The sequence below is a fragment of the Stegostoma tigrinum genome, chromosome 9 (assembly GCF_030684315.1).
Source record: "Stegostoma tigrinum isolate sSteTig4 chromosome 9, sSteTig4.hap1, whole genome shotgun sequence".
Lineage (NCBI taxonomy): Eukaryota > Metazoa > Chordata > Chondrichthyes > Orectolobiformes > Stegostomatidae > Stegostoma > Stegostoma tigrinum.
The window spans coordinates 81,635,646-81,653,948 of NC_081362.1; the positions used below are offsets into that span (position 1 = coordinate 81,635,646).

Sequence of the window (18,303 nt, forward strand, 5' to 3'; positions counted from 1 at the left end):
TTTCCTGCTCCCTTCCGAAACCCTTGACTGATTTGTCTGTTCTGAAAACCTCCATCTTGAACTACTTCAATAATCCAGCCTCTGCTGCTTTCTGGAGAAGAGACAAACAATCCTCTGAGAAATTTTAAAAAAAGCATTTCTCTACTTTAAATGAGAGACATCTTATTCTTAAGTTGTGTTTCTCAATACTAGTCTTCCCCGAGAGAGAGGAAACCTCCTCTTTTTCAAGTCTGCGTAGGATCTTAATATTTTTTGATAAGATCTTGGATGCTCTCGGATAACTTTTGACAATTTAAAGTTAAAATTAAAGTTAAAACTCTTCCCAGGTTTGATAGTGTAGAAAGCCTTTTCCATTTCTGAGCACTGGGATTTCTTTACAGGTCTGACAGGCAAAAAAAATATATACACTAGGGACCAACAGCCTGGATACTCCTACAAATCTAATCTAAACTTCTGCTGATATGAAACTGTTCTTCTGAACTGAAACCTGGTTCTGAACTTGGCCTGCCAATGACCCCTGCCTATCTACTTCTGTGTAGGTGATAAAACTCCCCAAAATTTTAAATATTCAGCAATAAATGCTCTTGGTTTCTGACCAAGGCATTTAGCTTAAATCATTTTTTTTTGGATATTATATATTTACTTGACTTGCCGTCCTCCTTACGAAAGAAAAGTGAGTTTTCCAGTGACACAAAAATTGATTGTCTTATTGACAGTAAAGGGAAATGTATTAGCTTACAGGAGGATATAAATGGATTGGTCAGATGAACAGATCAGTGGCAGATGGAATTAATCCTTGATAAATGTGAGGGAATGCACTCTGGAAGAAGTAACAAGACATGGCGTCAGTTAATGGACGGCAAGACACTTGGCAACTCAGATAAAGAGAGAGATCTTTTGTGCTTGTCCACAGATCCCTGAAGGCAGTAGGCCAGGTGAATAAGATAGATAAGAAGGCATATGAAATGCTTGCCTTTATCAATCTTAATAAAGATTGTAAGACCAGGGAGGCCATGTAGAGAACTTTGTTAGGCCCCTATTGGAGTATTGTGTGCAGTTCTGGTCACCACACTATGGGAAGGGTGTGATTGCACTGGAGGGGGTTTGGAGGAGATACACCAGAATATTTCCTGGGATAGAGCATTATAGCTGTGACGAGAGGCAGGAAAAACTTGGGTTGTTTTCTCTGGAGCAAAGAAGGATGACAGTGGACCTGCTAGAGGCGTGAAAGGTGAAGGGCGACACGGACGGGGTGAATAGAAAGCAGCTGTTCCTTTTCATCAGACGGTCACTAAGAACGGGGCATAATTTCAAACTGAACACCAGGAGATTTTGAGGGGAATTGAAGAAAAACATTTCCAGCATGGGAAAACTCACAGCCTTTAAAAAGTAGTTGGACGAGCACTTGAAGTGTCAAAAAATTCAAAGCTGTGGGCCTAGCGTAGGGAGGCAGGAGTATTGTTGGTAGTAGTATGGTTTCGGTGGTACAGACTTGATGGGACAAACGGCCTGGTCTGTACTGTATGATTGTATGAAGTGACCTTCACAGAACTGAAATCAAAAGCCAATTAATGCAACTTAAAAATTCCAAGTCCAAAATGACGATAAAATGTAAAGTAATATTTGCGATTTTCTGAAACCCATGATGCAGAGCTTCAGAGAATTGTGACTCATACAGTTTCCTCCCCATTCCTCCCTGAGTCTTTTAATATCCTGGGATGGAAACCACGAATTCTTAGAAACAGCACACACATCTGTTTGCTCTGTCAGTGAGATGGGTCTCACTGGGTAATATGACGGCCTACATTAATGTAATTTTCATCATCACATCCTTGGATTCTAAATGATAGGAAAAATTGAGTCTCTTTCTGTGGAGATCACACCCCCTGTAAACTATAAGCCTTGAGTGTTGTATTTACATTTCTGAGTGAGGCGATGATTCAAATGTCATCTCCCATTGTTAATAAAACTCAAAGAACTGCTGATGTTGAAAATCAGGAACAAAAACAGAAATTGCTGGAAAAGCTCAGCAGGTCTGGCAGCATCTGTGAAGAGAAATCTGAGCCCGTAGTTACGAGAGTTTTAAAGAACTGGAAAATGAATACCTGGATCTCACTCCTGTGTTAAACCTCTTTTTACTCCATCTCAGTGAAAATACATTTGCAGCTTTTGTGGAGAGACACTGGTTCAGCTATCCTTCTTAAAACACATGGTTTTCTTCATGCATTCATTTAAGGTGCTTGAAAGAGGAGCTAAGTAACTTCTTAAAGGCACCATTTTTTAGCCCCTGCAGTCCCCATAGTCTCTTTGAGGCTGCCTATTTGCCTAATGGAAATTCTAACCATTGAAGACTCAATGTCAAGTATAGGCAGCAGAAATTGAATGATCCCCTAGAAGAGTAAAAAGGCAGTAGGAGGAAATTACTTAAGGAGGAAATTTGGAGGGCAAAATGGGGACATGAGATAGCTTTGGCAAATAGAGTTGAGGAGAATCCAAAGGGACCTGATCAGGTGTACCCTAGATCTCTATGGAAAGCTTGGGAAGTGATTACTGGGTCCCTTGCTGAGGTATTTGTATCATCAATAGCCAGAGGTGAGATGACATAAGACTGGAGATGGCTAACATGATGCCACTATTTAAGAAAGGTGGTGAGGAAAAGCCAGGGAATTGTGGACTGGTGAGCCTGACACTGGTGATGGGCAAGTTGTTGGAGAGAATCCTGAGGGACAGGATTTACATGTGTTTGGAAAGGCAAGGACTGACTAGGGATAGTCAACATGGTTTTGTATGTGGGAAGTCGCATCTCACTAATTTGGTTGAGTTTTTTGAAGAAGTAACAAAGAGGATTGATGAGGGCAGAGTGGTTGCCATGATCTATATGGACATCAGAAAGACGTTTGACAGGGTTCCTCATGGTAGACTGGTTATAAGGTTAGATCACATGGAATGCAGGGAGAACTAGCTATTTGGATACAGAACTGGCTCAAATGCAGCAGACAGAGGGTGGTGCTGAAGGATTGCTTTTCAGACTGGAAGCTTGTGACGAGCTGTGTGCCACAAGGATCAGTGCTGGGTCCACTGCTTTCCATCATTTATATAAATGATGTGGATATGAACATAGGAGGTACGATTAGTAGGTTTTCAGATGACACCAAACTTGGAGGTGTAGTGGACAGCGAAGAAGGTTGCCTCAGAGTTCAATGGGATCTTGATCAGATGGGCCATTGGCCTGAGAAGTGGGCAAATGGAGTTTAATTTAGATAAATGAGGTGCTGCATTTTGAAAGGCAAATCAGGGTAGGACTTGCACACTTAATGGTAAAGTCCTGGGAGTGTGGCTGAATAAAAAGACCTTGGAGTACAGGTTTGTAATTCCTTGAAAGTGGAGTCACAGATCGATAGGATAGTGAAGAAGGTATGCTTAACTTTATTGGTCAGTTTATGAATTGCGAGGTAATGTCGCAGCTTTATGGGTCATTGGTTCGGCCAGTTTTGGAATACTGTGTGCAATTCTGGTCTCCCTGCTATAGGAAGGATGTTGTGAAACTTGAAAGAGTTCAGAAAAAATTTACAAGGATGTTGCCAGAGTTGGAGGGTTTGAGCTATAGGGAGACGCTGAAGGTTTATAAAATCGTGAGGGACATGGATGAATAGACTAGGTAATTTCTCCGGCATGCGGAGTCCAAAACCAGAGGGCATAGGTTTAAGGTGTGAGGGGAAAGATTAAAAAGGGACCTAAGGGGCAACTTTTTCACACAGAGGGTGGTGTGTGTATGGAATGAGCTGCCAGAGGAAGTGGTGGAGGCTGGGACTATTACAACATTTAAAAGGAATCTGGATGGGTATATGAACAGGAAGGGGTTAGACGGATATGGGCTAAACGCTGACAAATGGGGCTAGATTAATTTAGGATATCTGGTTGGCATGGACACGTTGGACCGAAGGATCTGTTTCTGTGCTGTGCATCTCTCTGACTCTGGGAGTTAAAATTCCAGTTGGATGCCAAAGGAGGCATTGAGAACCATCAAGCTCCTGTCTAAAATGATTCTGTTGGCTCTAAGCGCATGTCTTCGCGGTCTGCTTGTTGGAAAATAATAAGCTGTTAATTCCAAAACATGTAAATTGTGCCATTTTAACTGCCCTCGCTATGCTCGTTCCCTGACCAGGTTTCTACCAAGCAGGTCAGGTTAAAATTGCATCTGTAACCAGACCTTCTGGTCTGTGAAATCATTAATTATTGTGTTTGATGGTGTGAAATTATCTGAAATAGGGCAGTAGGAATGTTCAGTCATTGGTGGTTAAATGCATCAGTTGTTAGTGGCATTTCTATCTCGTGGTGTGCGCCCCCTGGTAGTCAATCCTGTGTTAAGTATTGTCTAGTGTCGGCTCAGGAGCCACATTCTCTGTGACATTAGCTTCAGATGAAGTCACCGTAGCTGAGGTGGTGCACGCTATGCTGGACTCGAGCTTTCACTGGACCTTCTTCTCGGTCAGCTAAGCTTTTGTTTCTGCTCTTTTCTTCTATTGCCCCTGGAGAGGTCATACCCTTCCCAGTTTGTCATGTCAAGGTCCAGTATATTCACCTTTTCCACTTGTAGGGGTCCTTGTATTGGTCTGAACACCTGGGACGTCCTGTTCATTATTCTGAAGATCCTCAGTTATCATCCGACATTAACCATGCTCGTCTACAAATATAGTCAGGAAGTTCTGAAGTTTTAAAACGACCTTTGACATCTGTGCATTTTGAGTTTGAATCAAACTGTAACTATGCTCTGGCTATCGGCCATACTCCCCCCCCCATTTCTTTGACTGCGTGAGCCCCCAAAGTCCATGCAAAAACCTCCAGAACTGGAAGTCCATATGGCCATGCAGCTTCGAGGGAGCATTGGCTGTCATCTACACGGTTTCTCAATGAAATGTTTCAATGGAGTTCCTAATTCTAAGCCTACACCACAGTTTGCTGACAGACAGTAAGATTATTCTTGTTCCAAGAGGCCACCTGATCACTGTACTGTGGTTGAGAGTTATCCTCTGATATTTGCCAAAGTTACATGTTGCAAGTGAAAACATTACCCTTCCCCAGGCATTGACAGAATTTTTAAAAAAAACTTTCTCCATTATTCTGTTTTCTTCATGTTTCAGATTAAATATTTTGTTTTTCCAAGGGTTTGTACTACAATTAAAATATATCTTTTTTCCCACTTAACAGAGATGGTCGGATTAGCAAAGACGAAATGATGGCCTATTTCCTGCGTGCCAATTCTCAACTTCAGTGCAAAATGGGACAGGGATTTATTCACAATTTTCAAGAGATGACATACCTCAAACCCACCTTTTGTGAGCACTGTGCGGGATTTGTAAGTACTCCCAGTGAGGTCACCATCAATACAATACAAACATATGAATGGCCTCTGAACCTGGATTCTTTCCTTTCGCTGTTTTATTTCCTGAGTGGACCTGGTATTGTTAATCCACACAGTGAATGTGCACTGCTATTTCATGAGAGTATTTGCAGGAGAACTCTCATTTCAAACTCAGATTGTCCAAATCTGAATGTCCAGTTTAACAGAGGTCTAGAATGCACAGGTGAGGTCCACTTAACTGCAGGGACGTGTAGGATATGGAAGAATGCAAAAATTAGGACATCTTTGCAAGGCAGGTTGTCTTCACGTTTCTTTTATTGTACATAGAACAGTACAGCACATTACAGGCCCTTCGGCCCACGATATTGTGCCGACCTATTAACCTACACTAAGATCAAAACTAACCTGCATTGGTTATAATTGATGAGAAATAACTAATAGCGGATATACTCAAACAGGTAGTTGCAGGGGAATAAGGGTATAAGTTACAAGGCTATGTTGGATAAGCCATAAGAGAAGTTTGTCAGGAGATTTGACTTTTGGGGGGAGAAATTGAGACAGCCAGACAGTGTAGATACAGAAAATCATCCATCATTGGTGGAAGGGTCAAGTAGATACCAGTTTGAGGGGGGTCAGCGACAAATAATAGTGAGATGAGGATAGACACTCATTCACGAAGTGTTTTTGGAACTGAAGTATGAGCCTGGGAGTAGGAGAGATGCGGATTACACAGATTGCAGAACTCTGGCATGCAGAAGGATCTGGGTGGTCATGTGCATGAATCTCAGAAGGCTGAAACTGGGAGGACAATGGAGGCAGATTTTGCTGTGATTTTCAAAAACTGATCTGGAGTTGACGAAGCCGTGGGTCATGTACCTGTCTGCAAGCCATTCTCATTGGTTTACCAGTGCCGAGAGACCAGCTGGGCCAGGGCCTAGGATGTTATCCCATGTCTGTCTCCCATTTTGGGAAAAAAAAGCTAAATGGAGAAAGCAGGGAAAAAAAAGGATTGTTTCCATTGCCAAACAAATGACTTCATAAAATGTCTTCATATGAATATGGAGCGGGCATAATCTATTTACCCCCTTGGGCCTGGTCAGTCACTTTATCAGATCAGCCACAATCTTATTGTAACTTCAAATCCACATTCCAGCCTATTCCTGACAGTCCTTCACCCTGCCTTGCTTTGCAAGAATCTATCCACTTTTGCCCTGAAACATCTGAAGAGTCTTCCTCTATCACCCTTTCAGGAAGACAGTTTTAGAGACTCACAATCCTGAAATAGAGAGATGTTTTAAATGGGTGACCTTTTATTTTCAAACAAGTGGCCTCTAGTTCTAGATTCTCACAGAAGAAGAAACATCCTCTCAGTTTCTGCCTTATCAGGGCTTCTCAGGATTGTGTTAATTTGTAATCTTCTAAACTCCAGTGGGTTCAAGCCTAACATATCCCAACTTTTCTACATAAGACAACTTGCCCATTTGTTTTTAGTCTGACGAACCTTCTGTGAACTGCTTCCAAAGCATTTACACCCTTCCTTAAGCAAGAACACCATTATTTGACACAGTGCGCCAGATGTGATCTGTGGCATAACCTTCCTAACTTTACATTCAATTGTCCTCACCAGAAATGATAATAGTCTACTCACCTTCCCAATTACTTGTGTGTACCTACATACCAGCCTTTTGAGATTCATGCACAAAGCCACGCAGATCCTTCTGTATGTCAGGGCTCTGTAATCCATATAATCTGCATCCATCATACTCACAGGCTCATACTCCAAATCCAAACATCCACTTCATGAATAAATGTCTTTCCCCGTCTCACCCCTCGAACTGGCATCTACTTGAGCTTTCCACCAATGACAAATGATTTTCTCCATCTATACTACAAGGATGTCTCATGATTTGTTTCCAAAAATCAAACTTCCTGACAAAATTCTCTTAGGGGAAACAACCTTAGCTTCTCCAATGTCCCTTTGTAACTGCAATCTCAGCCTGTTTGATTAACCAGGTATTAGTGATTTCTCACCGGCTCTATTTAATATAACTTGCTGTTTTTATTCTTCATGCCAAAACGCACAATTTCACATTTTTCAATTTGCCAGATCTCACTTAACCTAACTATATCTTTTGTATCCTTCTTTCTGTCCTGTCCATAACCTGAAAAAGATTTATGCCTACCCTGCGCTTTCAGCCAATCTTCTATCCATGCTAATGCACTATCCTTTACATAATGAGCTTCTCTTTTTACAATAACCTTTGAAGTGTTCCTTTAGTGAATGCCTCTTAGATTGTGGAAAAGTCATATTATCATAGAGCCATACAATTGTACAGCATGGAAACAGACCCTTTGATCCAACTTGTCTATGCCAACCAGATATCCTAGATTAATCTAGTCTCATTTTTCAGCATTTGGCCCAGCATAACCTGATTCTTGAAGGAAACACTATATGTCCAGATATTTAATGGTATTGAATATTCTATTGTCTCTAAATGTGACATTTGACAAACTATTGAATTACTTATAATGGAGAATAGTTTAGAAATTCTTAACTGTGTGAAGGGTGTTAACTTTGATCTTTCTTCTGAAATTATAGCCATCATCTTAAAAATGATTGTAGGGAACTTAATTCTAAAATGAAGAGTTAGAATCAACAGTAGGCGACCTTTCAACCTATCTTAAACCTGCCCACCGATTGCAAGAGCAATTCTCAGATCCTACTCTCCATCCTTTCCCCATTACCAAGCAACTTGTTTTCTTTTAAGGTGCCATCCAATTCCTTTTCAAAAACTACAATTGAATCTACTCCCACAACCCTAGGGACAGGACGTTCTAAATCCAAACCACTCACTGCACCTCATCACTGTTTTCATTGCTAATCTCCTTACACTGGTGTCTACTGGTTCATGATCGTGCTGCCCAGTGGCAGGAGATTTTCTCTATCAATATTGTTTAGACCCCCCCAGGATTTTTAAAAAATCAAATCTCCTCTCTAACTTCTCTTTTCTAAGGAGAAAACCTTTAGTTTCTTCAATGTTCAGGAAAGTGAGCTGTGAAAAGGACTTACAGAGCCAACAAAGGGGTAATGATAGGTTCAGGGAGTGTGCAAAGATCTGGCAAATGGAGTACAGTGTAGGAAAGTGGGAAATTGTTCACTTTGGAAGAAGGAATAAAAAAAACAATCTGGTGGAAGGTTTACAAAGCTGCGAGAGGGAGAAAGATCTGTGTATTCAAGTGAATCGCAAACCGTTTTTATACAGGTACAGTGAGTTATGAGGAAAGCTAGGAGAATATTATGCTTTATTGTGAGAGGAATTGAATACAAGAATAAGGAGGTTATGCTTCAGTTGTACAAGGTATTGATAAGATTATGTATGGAGTGCTGTGTACAGTGCTGCTCACTGTATATATGGAAGGATGCTAATGTGTTGGAAATGGTTCAGAGAAGGTTTACTAGACCATCACCTGGAAAGAGTGGATTGTCTTATGAGAAAACAGGCTAAGCCTCTGGAGTTAAGAATAGTCAGAGATATATACAGAGAAAGTATAAGATCCTGGAGGAGTCTTGACCAGGTGGATATTGAAAGGATGTTTCCTCTTGTGGGAGAATCTAGAAATAGGTGCCATCATTTAAAAATAAGAGGGTATCCATTTAAGACAGAGATGTAGAAACTTTTTCTTTCTGAGTGCTGATTGTCTTTAGAATACCCATTTCTCGAAAGGTAATGATGTAGAATTGTTAAATTGTTAAAGGCAGAGGTAGTTAGATTCTTGATGACCAAAGGGATAAATGTTTATTGGGGATACGCAGGAATGTGGACTTTAGGTTAAAACCGAATCAGCCATAATATTATTGAATGGAGGAGCAGACTCGAAGGGCTGAGTGGCCTAATCTTGTTCCTTGTTCATATTTTCGTAATGTAACCTTATGACTGAAATCTGTTCATTTGATTATATACCCAGAGTAAGTTAGCTGTCACAAAGCTAGCTTCTACCAGTGTTGTTCCAGGTGGACACCTATAGACTCATTTCCTTTGATGTTTTTCTATTGAGTAGCTTGAGGCCTTCACTTAAACATCCCATCACTCCCCACCGCCACCACCTACCACAACCATCCAACACTCCACCTCTGCCCCAGTGACTATGGCTGGGATCAGGAGGTAGGAGTCTCTGAAGCGAGTGTCTAAAAGCTCATTGATATTTCCTTCACTGTCTCCTGAAGATTACACTGTGGTCCTAGTGCTCACTGTCTCTACATGTCCCTGAAACAGTGGGTACGAGATCAGTGTGTTCTTTGTGTGACACAAGCAGGCCATCTACAAGGGCTGGGGTTCAAACCCCTTGCTGCTTTAAGAGGGCCTCTCTTGCAGATTGCTTACCGTTTCCATGCCTGCCTAGGGTGGCAGAGTTTGTATTGTGGTGCTTTACACAGTCTGTCGATTGTCACTGAGCAAGGTGATTTGTTGCTGTGGAGCTCTGTCTCTTTGCTGGACAACTTTTAATCCTCGGCAGCACGTGACCCCACCCCCCAACCCCGTTTGACTCGCTAGAGTCAAGCAAACTGTAAAACCGAGCTGTTTGCATGGTGCATCTTAATGGAAACAGGCGTGCTGAGGTACGAAATAGATAAGCAGCTGGGATGTAAAACGTGACTCCCCCACTGCTCCCAACCTGAAGTGTACGCCTCACCAAGACAGGTTTATCATGGAGTTTTTAATCCGTCGACACTTTCCCCTGCTTCAAGTTACTTTTGAGAGCAGTGCAGGTCTGAAATAATGGTTCCCTCCTGTCTCTGACAGGAAGGGTGTTATGAATAGCACATCCTGTTTGTGCTGCAGCAGGCCCCGTGCCTTCCTCTTTCATTACCTCACCTTCCTTCCAATTTCCTTCCCAAATCACTAACATTCTTTTTGTTCTCTTTGCAGCTTTGGGGTCTAATCAAACAGGGATACAAGTGTAAAGGTAAATAAGGGCTTGCTCTCTGTTCTGGGTACCTATCATTTTTGAATATAGGCGAAGGATGTTTTAGGGATACAGGGCTAAGAGATCTGAGCACTTAAATTTCATGCCTCAGGAAGCAGTGAAATGTACATGAACAGTTTGAATTCCTTATTGCACCAGTTGTCCATTCCTTTTTTAAACCACGCTTTTATTTTTGTGAGGAGTAAAGAGATCATAGTGTGGTTTGTCATTCCTTCATGGGATGCAGGCATCGCTGGCATTTATTGCTCATCCCTAACTGTTACAACTGAGTGAATCCTAGCCTTTTCTGGATATAAACCGAAAGAACTGTGGATGCTCTAAGTCAGGAACAAAGACAAAGTTGCTGGAAAAGCTCAGCAGGTCTGGCAGCATCTGTGAAGGTAAAAGACTGAGTTAATGTCTCAGGTCCAGTGATCCTTCCTCAGAACTAGACCAGAAAGGTTAACTCTGTTTTTTCCTTCACAGATGCTTCCAGACTGGCTGAGCTTTTCCAGCAACTTTGTTTATGTTGTCTTTTCTGGAGGCAGTCTGCAGTTATATGTAGACCAGGCCAGATAAAAAGACAACAGAATTTTTTTCAGTAAATGGCTTTGGTGAACCGTTTGCATTTTCCATTCTTCTGCATTACTCAAGAAAGATACTCAACATTTGCCATTATATTTTGAAGCAGTTGTCGAAAACCTGGTTGTTGGGGTTGCCCTGCTATTATGATCACCCATCACAATGACCCGTCATTGTTCTGGGAGAGTCTACCCCTATCAATGGAAAGGAGTCGACATACATGTGCCCCCCCCCATCCCCTGTACAAGCAATGATATCTCCACATTGAATCAACATCACCGAGGACACATTCAGATGGTGGATAATGAAAGTTTCTATCTCAGTATTAAATGCTGCATGATTGGAAGAAAGAAGATGATTCCAGTGCGCTGACAGCTCATTCATTTTATAGCCACGGCATTGCATTGATTAACTATTGTCCTCGCTTTCCATTTGTGCTTCTCACTCCACAGCCGAGAGTTGTTGCAGCCGCCATTCAACAAAGAACCCATACCAGCCTTTGGCTAATTTACGTAAATGGAGTATGAAACATTGCGGCCATCTGCAGAGATTCTGATTGTGCTGACTTTGGCAGTTGAGCAGTTGTTTGGAAATTCTTATTTCAGCAGTCAGCCGCAGTTTCCCTCGGGTCATCCTGCTGACCTGATGTGTTTTCAGCAATCAGAGATGGAGGGCTATGTAGTGGAAGTCCTCAGCTGTGTACTTACATGCATAAACATGTTCTTTTGCACAGATTTAAATCTCTTTCAATTCACATCGTGCCTGTAGTCTGGGATGCAATGCACAAGAAAGGGTAGTCAGCCCTCATTATTCTGTGGCCACAGATCACAGTTCAGTTTTCTCGATTTGGCATTTTTCTCTTTGAAGTGTTGTTGTCTTGAGTTGCCTTGCCACGTTTCAGGGGAAATATGCCATGATTCCTGTGGGACTCAGTGTAATCTGGTAGAGATTTTCCAGACAGCCGTTGAATGTACATTCTCAACCACCTTTTAGCCTGTAGTTCCTTCTCTTTAAAAAAGAAAACATGCGTTGTACTTATAAAATTTCAATATACCCATAAGCAATTTTGGCATGTGATCTGTTGTCACGATCACATGCTAACATTGAGCTCACTTGAGAATAATGTCTGTCAACCTGTGTAACTCTGACCTTTTTTTTGCCCTGCAGACTGTGGTGTGAATTGTCATAAGCAATGCAAGGACCTGTTAGTGTTAGCATGCCAGAAGCTGCCCAAGAGTTCCTCTTTGGAACGTACTTCACCACCTCCACACTCACATGGCTCTCTGCCCAGCAGCCCAGCAACACACTCCTGTGGAAATGGTAGGTGCATTCTTATGATTCCTGGAATGTCAAATTGTGAATAATTGGAGAGGTGCATCTTTGTGATTCTTTTCCTGCCTCTCTTTCTCACTTTTAGGGGAATATACAATGTTATTGTTCTAAATTATGCAGTCATCATCAATAGGTTGAATGTATTATGACTTCTTTTTAAAAAGTATGTTAATGGGGCTAAAAGCACACCTGTTATAAGGATGCCATACTAGTACACCAAGTATTCATCCACTAATAGTGATGCCCACTCTACTGTCACATACTAATGAAGTTGTAACCTCTACTCTTGCAGACATGTCTTGTAGACATGATGGGCAGAATAGAACTAAGAACAGAACAGGACAGCACAGGATCAGATCCTTCGGCCCATCAAGCCTGTGCTGACACATGACACCATTCTAAACTAGAAACCTGTAGTGTCTATGTGGTCTATATCCCTCCGTTCCCTGTCTATTTGTGTATCAGTCAAGATGCCTCATAAATGTTGCTAATGTATCTGCTTCTCCCAGCTCCATTCCAGTCACTTACCACCATCTCTGTAAAAGACTTGCCTCTCACATCTCTTTTAAACTTTTCCTCTTTTACCTTAAACCTATGTTATTTCTATCTTGGGGAAAAAGGGCTCCAATTATCCTCTCAGTCCAAACCTCTCCCAAGATTATAAACTTCTGTTAGGTCAGTCCTCAGCCTCTGACATTCAAATACAAGCAAACAAAGTTTGTCCAATCCCTCCTCATAGTTAATACTGTCCGGGCCAGACAAAATCCTGGCAAACCCTCCCCAAAGACTCCACATCCCACCTATAGTGTGACGACCAGAACTGTACACTGTATTACAAGTGTGGTCTGATTAGAATTCTACAAGTTGCAACATGACATGCTATTCTTTATACTCTAGGCCTTGAGTGGCCTCCTTCAGTGCTGTAGCCATTTGATGTTTCTATTCTAGTAGATGTAGCAAGTCTTTTCCCACTCCTCAGGTTGTTTTTGCTCCCTCCCCATTCATGGCCAATCCATTTGTAGGTATCCAGCAAGGCCACCCTAAAAACAATGGCAGCTTCACAAGTAAAACCAGCAATGCCCCCCCCCCCCCCCCCCCCCCCCCCGTCTATCCCATTAAAAGTTAGCCGACCTCTGCTTGGGGTCTCTCTACAATGATATGATTTATAAGCTAAGATTCCAAATCAGCCGAAAGGAAAATCAGGACATGCATTGGAACCAGAATCACTTCTAACTCCTTTGTAAATTTCAGTTATTTTCAGAGCGATTTTAGAATCTAATTAAACAAAAGTGTGTGAATTGGAAAAGAGTGCAGATGTAAATATTCAGCCAAAACCTAAAACAGTTGGAAACAATTATAAGGCAATCATAAAAATGGTTTTATTTATCCATAAACTGCGTGTCCTATGTTTCTGCTCCCAGAGTACTGTGCTAAGATGATGTCAAATAATGTTGGAGAAGTGCTGATAGAATTTCTGGAAAACTGGTGTTTTCGAACAATGGATTCTCAGTATAGAGGTTACAGCATGATAGTTCAAATTGAGCATCTGGCAACATGTTGTACATTCAATTTTATTCTCTGTTTAGGCTATAAATAGTTATATTTGTGCAAGAATACTACACACATACAGGGTTTCTTCAGTAGGCTTGTGGTAAAGTGGTAGTGACCCTGCCTCTGAGGCAGGAAATTTGGGGTTCAAATGTCACTTGTGCCAGAGTAGTGTAATAACATCCCTGAACAGATTGATCTGAAAACACCTGCAGGATGCCTTTAAGGGGTTTTGTGGTGTCGTGGCAATGTCCCTCATCAGATCCAAGTCCCACCTAGCCCAGCATTATTTCATGACCTGTCCAAGCAGGTTGATTAAAATACTTTTTTTTTAAACAAGGTCCCTTTGGAAAGTGTATCAGAGATAATGGGAACTGCAGATGCTGGAGAATTCCTCTCTGATGAAGGGTCTAGGTTCGAAACGTCAGCTTTTGTGCTCCTGAGATGCTGCTTGGCCTGCTGTGTTCATCCAGCCTCACATTTTATTATCCCTTTGGAAAGTGACCCTTGAGTACTTCACTCAGATTGTCAGAATGGTTTAGCAACAGTTCCACTGCACCGGTTGTATCTTGAGCCTGCTATCAGTACTCTGGAAGGATTACATTCAGGAATAAACCTTAGTTTTCATCATCACTTGAGCCAGATAGTGGAACAATCTACAATGGACATTCCTTTCCTACTCAGTCATTGAACTGGACAGCAGTTTGATTGGACAGTTTCCAACATACATCCCAGGAAACTATCTTAAAATTCAAGGAAATGAGATCATTCCACTATGTTTTTGGATGATATTAGGCCAAAATGGTTGTTTTATTCCTTAGCATGGTATTGGAGTTTTATCAAAGTTATCACATATCCTCCACATGCCCAGCTTTCAGCAAACAGTTCCTGCTCTGCATTCCATTTTCCATGTGAATCATACTATTTTTCTCATGTTTGTTGATTTTGTTTTGCTGTTATTAAAACTGTGTTAACCTGCAGCAGAATAAAATGTGTCATTCTTACAGTGACACGTCCATTCAAAGTGGCATGATCTGCTGAAATCTATCGCATTCTTCACCATTTTAGTGGTACATGTTGTATTTTTACAACATGCCAGATGAGTCAGCCTCAATTAATTAAATACTTTTTCACAAAAATAAAAAAAGCTTTTTCACTCAGAAAGTGGTGGGGCCTGAAGTGCACTGCCTAGGAGGAGAGCTGAGGCAGAAAACCTCAAAAGTGCACTTTGACAAGCTCTTGAAGAGTCATAAATTTCAAGGCAATAGGCCTATTGTGGGAAAGTTGGACCAGTGTAGGTGGTAGTGTTTTTTTCACAGTACAGACAAAGGCCTCTTCTGTACGATATGATTCTAGGATCTTCCTTGAAGTGTAATCACTACTGTAACTCAGGAAACAAACCCAATATGTACACAGCAACCTCTCACAAACAGGAGTGACCTAATCATCAGGGTAGTAGAACAGGATGCACGCTATAGTGTTACAGCTGCACAGAAGGCGTAGAGTAAGATCATCTCTAACATATTAGAGTTCCATTCATAAGTCTGATAGCTGTGGGGAGGAAGCTGTTTGTGAAACTGTTGGTAAGTTTTTCAAACTTTTCTATCTTCTGCCCAATGGAACAGGGTGGAAGACAGCACAACCGGGGTGGGAAGGAAGTTTGATTAGGTTAGCTGCTTTCCTGACACAGCAGGGAGGGAGGGAAAGTTGGATTCTCCGATTTAATGGCTAGCCTGGAAGCCAGCAACTCTGGCAGTGCAGCTCTCCTTTGCCAACTGAGATTTTCAATTTCCTATAGGAGGACTTGACCCCCCCCAAAGTCTTGTTCCTCTAAACTAAAACCCCACCAAGTTGATGCTGCAATTATTATAACTTCTTGCAAGAGTTGAAATTTCTCTAATCCCTTAAAACAATAGGTTTGTTTGCTGTCAGGACATAGAAAGCCTGTGCTTTCATGGGGCCAAAACGTTCTCCTAAAATTCTGAATTGGGAGATACTGGAACTATGTGAGTAGCAGAAGACAATAATTTACATTGTGTTAGAGAAACATTGCGATATTGTCTAACTAGTCTCTGTTCAGCAATGTCATTACACACACCCAGAGCAGATGGTACTTGAACCTGGACCTCCTGGCTCAGAGATAGGGACACTACCACTATGCCACAAGTGAACCCTATCTCCAGCTCTTCTGGACATTTTCAGTCCACAAACATGTGCATGTTATGGTACACTCCTGAACCAGCTGAGTCTTAAACCACTGCAGCATAACAGTCTTGAATGTCACTTTGTACGTATTTGTAACCAAGCTATTCAGTGATGTTAGTACACCCCTTGAGCCAATGGGACTTGAACCCAGGCTATAGCCAGGGACATTACTACAAGAGCCCTTCTCAGGCACTGCTTCTGCTCTTGACAGACGCTACAGCAGGTTATTGACATCAATCTCTGTTGATGTGTTTAAATATCCCTGTGAATGATGAACCTCCAATTCTGATCTCTTTCATATTCCCGATTTCTTTGCTTCCTCTACTGTGGTCATTTCCTCATGTAACCGCTCCGCTTCTCAATCTCTCTTTCCTCCTTAAAAGTGTCTTATAAAAATCCTATCCCTTTGACAAAGCGTTTTGATGTCTGTCCTTGTGTCACCTCATGTTGCTTGGTGCCTGGTTTTGTTTAATAAAATTCTTGCAAAGCACTTTGGGATGTTTTTATGATATTAAAGGGACCGTGTAAGTATAAGCTGTTGCTATCACATTACAGATGCTGTCTTATGACTACTGTCCACTTTACATTAGGTAGATTGGACAAATTTCAGTTACACTTGCAAAGCAGGTCTCTGCTCACACAGAATCCCTGCCCTGTGGAAGCAGGTCACTCAGCCCATTGAGACCATGCCAACCCTCTGAACAGCATCCCACCCAGACCCACTGCCCAACTGTATCCCTGCATTATCCATGGCTAACCCACCTAGCTTGCACATCTTTGGACTGTGGGAGGAAACTGGAGCATCCGGAGGGAACCCACACACACAGGTGGAATGGCCAAACACAAGATAGTCACCTGAGGACAGAACTGAACCCGGGTCCCTGGCACAGTGAGACAGCAGTGCTAACCACTGAGCCACCCACAGGCAGTCACAGAGCCCCATAGAACGGCATCTGAATGACAGAACAGTTGGCCTTCACCAACTTTATAAAGTCCCAGTCAGCTATGCGAGTATTATGGAACCCTGTTGAATTTTACTGAGAATTAAATCTTTGAGTATATGCTTACAAAATTTTGAAGCAATAAATGACTTCTGTTGTCTCAGTAATGTTCCACACACTGTCTGCCGTCATCAACCTTGTTATTACTCATGTTCATTCACTTATTTTGTGAGGGTGCTCATCGAGACATGATCATTGGTTACTGGGAACTTGTTTCATGTTTCCACTAGAGTACATGCATGTGAAAAGTTCCTCTCATTTTAACAATAGTCATTACCAAACAAGATTCCATTCAGCCCATCGAGTCCTTGCCAGCTCTCTGTGGAACATACCACTGTCGCAGGTTCCCCGTGGCCTTGTGAGTTTGTTTCCAAACGTGCATCCAATTTCCTTTTCAAGTCACTGATCATTTCCGCATGCAGCAGCCTGAAGGCAAAAGCACTCAGATTTAAAATTTCTCACATTGCTCCCTGCATCTCTTGCCCACAACCCTAAATGTCTCGCCTAGTTATTTTTAATTTTTCTTGCCTAATGTTGAGCTCTCAGTTCAGGATAAATAAATTACTCACAATTTGTTTACTTCAAGCCTCTTGCAATTTCAAATGTGGATCATTTCGCTCTCAGTCTCTAACTTTTAAAGTGATCTTTGGCTTAATAATTTCAAAGTGCGTTTTCTTCACTTGCAGTTCAAGATGGAGCAGTGTTCAATTTCCCCCAGAGTGGCAGAAACCAGGCTGTCGACGGCAGGTCAATCACACTAATGACTGGCTCAGCTCAGAAGATTTCTGTACGTTTACAGAGAGCTACGGCCAGTCAGGCCACACAGACAGAGCCCCTGTGGCACGAGAGTGGGTGGGCTACTGGCGACTCAGGCTCGCATACCTTCCCAAAAATGAAGTCAAAATTCCAAGGGAAAGAGGGAAAGGACAGGGGCTTCGCCAAGTGGGAAAATGAGAAACCCAGCACATGTGCCAAAACAGAGGAGGAACATGAGCTACTACAGAATGGGATGGAGACAGAGGAAGAGCAGTGAAAGTGCACTACTCAAGGTAAAACATTGAGAACTCTCAGTACAGCCCAAAGTGGCATCAGAGTGAATAACTGGCCAGCGCTACTAAGTTTATGAAGTTACAGTTATCATAGTTTATTTAACCATTGTGTAACTGCTTTGTGTACTTTGTCATTTTTCATAAAGTACATCATTTCCAAGCCTCTTTCTTGCAAGTATCATTAAACTGATAAACATTTGTATAAAATGGCATACCTATTGCTCCTTCACTTGTTTAATCTATCAATCAAAATCTTATA

At 41.9% G+C, this 18,303-nt stretch overlaps 1 protein-coding gene across 3 annotated transcripts in view; it reads left to right on the forward strand.

Annotated features, from left to right (window-relative positions):
- Window positions 1-18,303, forward strand: part of rasgrp3 (RAS guanyl releasing protein 3 (calcium and DAG-regulated)) — a 111,702-nt gene that overhangs the window by 85,398 nt on the left and 8,001 nt on the right. For 2 of the 3 annotated variants that reach the window (XM_048536062.2, XM_059648692.1), the window contains 4 exons: window positions 5,209-5,356; window positions 10,291-10,327; window positions 12,077-12,229; window positions 17,682-18,044. In XM_048536062.2, coding sequence (XP_048392019.1) covers window positions 5,209-5,356; window positions 10,291-10,327; window positions 12,077-12,229; window positions 17,682-18,028 — 685 coding nt within the window. In that variant the 3' untranslated portion in view covers window positions 18,029-18,044. Of the gene's footprint in view, window positions 1-5,208; window positions 5,357-10,290; window positions 10,328-12,076; window positions 12,230-17,681; window positions 18,274-18,303 lie in introns of those variants that run through there. The other variant, XM_059648691.1, reaches the window with a different exon arrangement.